This window comes from Aplysia californica, unplaced genomic scaffold (assembly GCF_000002075.1).
Source record: "Aplysia californica isolate F4 #8 unplaced genomic scaffold, AplCal3.0 scaffold00100, whole genome shotgun sequence".
In the NCBI taxonomy this organism is placed as follows: Eukaryota; Metazoa; Mollusca; class Gastropoda; order Aplysiida; family Aplysiidae; genus Aplysia; species Aplysia californica.
The window spans coordinates 544,322-546,626 of record NW_004797370.1 but is presented as its reverse complement, the minus strand read 5'-3'; the positions used below and the strand labels follow the sequence as shown (position 1 = coordinate 546,626).

Genomic DNA, 2,305 nt, shown 5'->3' with positions numbered 1-2,305 from the left:
AGATAGATAGATAGATAGATAGATAGATAGATAGATAGATAGATAGATAGATAGACAGACAGATAGACAGATAGATAGATAGATAGGAGAGCGAAGACGACAGCAAACAGAATAAGAAGCTAACAAAAAGATGGACACTTATAGAACGAACACGTACCCTTTTTTGGAGACAACCAACCCACCAGTTATTTTGATGACCCTGCACTCACTAAGAAAGATCTGCACTTGATTGGGCAATCGTACAGAAACAGAGTGGGAATATGACGGTCATTGTGAGCATTTGTGCTAACCTATGTAAAAAGAAAAAAACGTCTAGGAACTTTCCTTTTTGTACATATTTCTTACATTTTGCTTTATTTTCATCTTAAATTTGAACAGGCTTGTAACAACATAAACACTATGAAATATGCAGACACGTGGTTGTGATTTTGCATTATAGTTTGAAATGTACTAAAACCTTGTCTTTCCTTTGTTGCAGATCGGTTATTATGGTGTTCGCAATGTTCCTAAAGGGTCCCACGGTGTTGAAAAGGGTGTGAAACTCATTCCAAACTATACAAAACAGTAGAAGAATGCCGTCAGTGGTGCAATCGTCAGGTTCTTCTGTGTCTCACTCAGAAGACACGAGTTCGATACAAAAGTAGGGAAGTTTTTTTTACAGAGTATCCCAGTCTTTCTGCTGGGAGGCTGTATCTGTGTTGACCCTAACAAACAGGGTTATCTGAATTTTGTCAAGAGGAGCGTAGAACACTAATTACAATAATTATCCATATTATTATACTGTAAAACAGAAAATCGGTGCGGGAGAGGGGGATTAGTCTCTGAAAACAAAAGTATGAACGAAACGCAATTATATCAACCTAAATAAAGAGGGATAGTAGTCCATTTTTAAACAAAAATATTCTCACACTTTCTATCATATGCTTATAGAGTGGACGGGATAGTCTACAAATACCCAAATCGGGCGTAGTATTTAGTGCGTTTTTACAATGGCACACTTTGATTTACATTCCCCAGTCTGACGATCCAAGCTACATGCCGTATGCACCTGGAGAACTTTCCTATGGACATTCAGCATTGTCCTCTTCTCATAGGAAGCTGTGAGTCTTTGCTTAACTTTTTCGTCAGAAGCATTCCATAAGTTAAGTGCGTTTACAGTTGTTGTTGTTGCTGTTGTTGTTGTTGTTTTTGTGGTTGTTATCACTAATGAGGTTGCTGATGCTATTTTTTGTTTTCATTGTCATTACTGCTGTTGTTATTGGCGTGGATGAGCAAAATGTAGTTCCGACTTTGTAATTGTTTGTTTCTGATTATTTTGATTACTTTTTGTTTTTGTTTGCTTTTATTGTTTTATTTTTTGGCTTAATTAGTAGTTTTCAGACAGAGAGGAAAACAAATAGAGAAGTGCTCCAAATGACAGGTTTGGAAAGATCCATACTTAAAACCATCAGAAACAGACAAGTGAGATTCTTTGACACATAAATAGATCAACTGGACAAGAGAAACTTCTGCTATGAGGAAAGATAGCGGGTAAGAAGAACAGAGGAAGACAAAGAACAACACGCACAGATGGGATGAGCAACTTTGCAACGAATAACTCAAAAAGAAAAGCCGAGCCGATCAGGAAGATAGACAGTAGGAAGGAATGAGGTACCATGATCGTCATTGTCTGCCCCAGACCTAACACTCGAAGAAATTTTTTTTGTGTGTGTTTGGGTTAGTGTGTGTGTGTGTGTGTTTGGGTTAGTGTGTGTGTGTGTCGAGAAAGCTGTGAATGCAAATTCATTGTTAAGAGACGGTAATTTCTATTCTGTCTAGAGGAGATTTTCTTCAGCCCTATTTATACGGTGCAGAAATTTGTCCCTTTTAGTATTATCCTTCTTTCGGTTCAATAGTAGTTGTCTCTATTTCTACCTCACTGTTTGTCCTGCCTTTCGATAATGTTGGGGTTTTTTTGTGTGTGAACCACTAATGTAGTCTTGGGTCTAGACGCGGTGCCATGTACTCAGAATACCTTGGTGAAGTAGACGACTGGTTTTAGAACATTTTCTGACTAAATTTGCTAATGATTCAGAGCTCGCTGAATAGAATTGGTCCATGTTTGGGTTTCGAAGTACATGACTGTGTCTTTTAGGAGTTTTGAAAGTGTTTGCCCACTATCATCAATCAATGCTACAGTCGGGTGTCTGTGTTTTCTTCTGTGAACGTGAAATGTATGGATTTTTTGTTAGTTTTTTTAAAACTTGGAATGATGAAAGAGCTTAGTTGCAGACAGAGAATGTTCATTGAAGGGGAGAAGGGGGGG

The 2,305-nt window shown here is 38.0% G+C and overlaps 1 protein-coding gene across 1 annotated transcript in view; it reads left to right on the top strand.

Annotated features, from left to right (window-relative positions):
- LOC101847479 (gamma-aminobutyric acid receptor alpha-like) overlaps positions 1-2,305 on the top strand; it is a 65,402-nt gene that overhangs the window by 46,329 nt on the left and 16,768 nt on the right. The window contains exon 4 of the mRNA XM_013080796.2: positions 1,018-1,130. Coding sequence (XP_012936250.1) covers positions 1,018-1,130 — 113 coding nt within the window. The remainder of the gene's footprint in view (positions 1-1,017; positions 1,131-2,305) is intronic.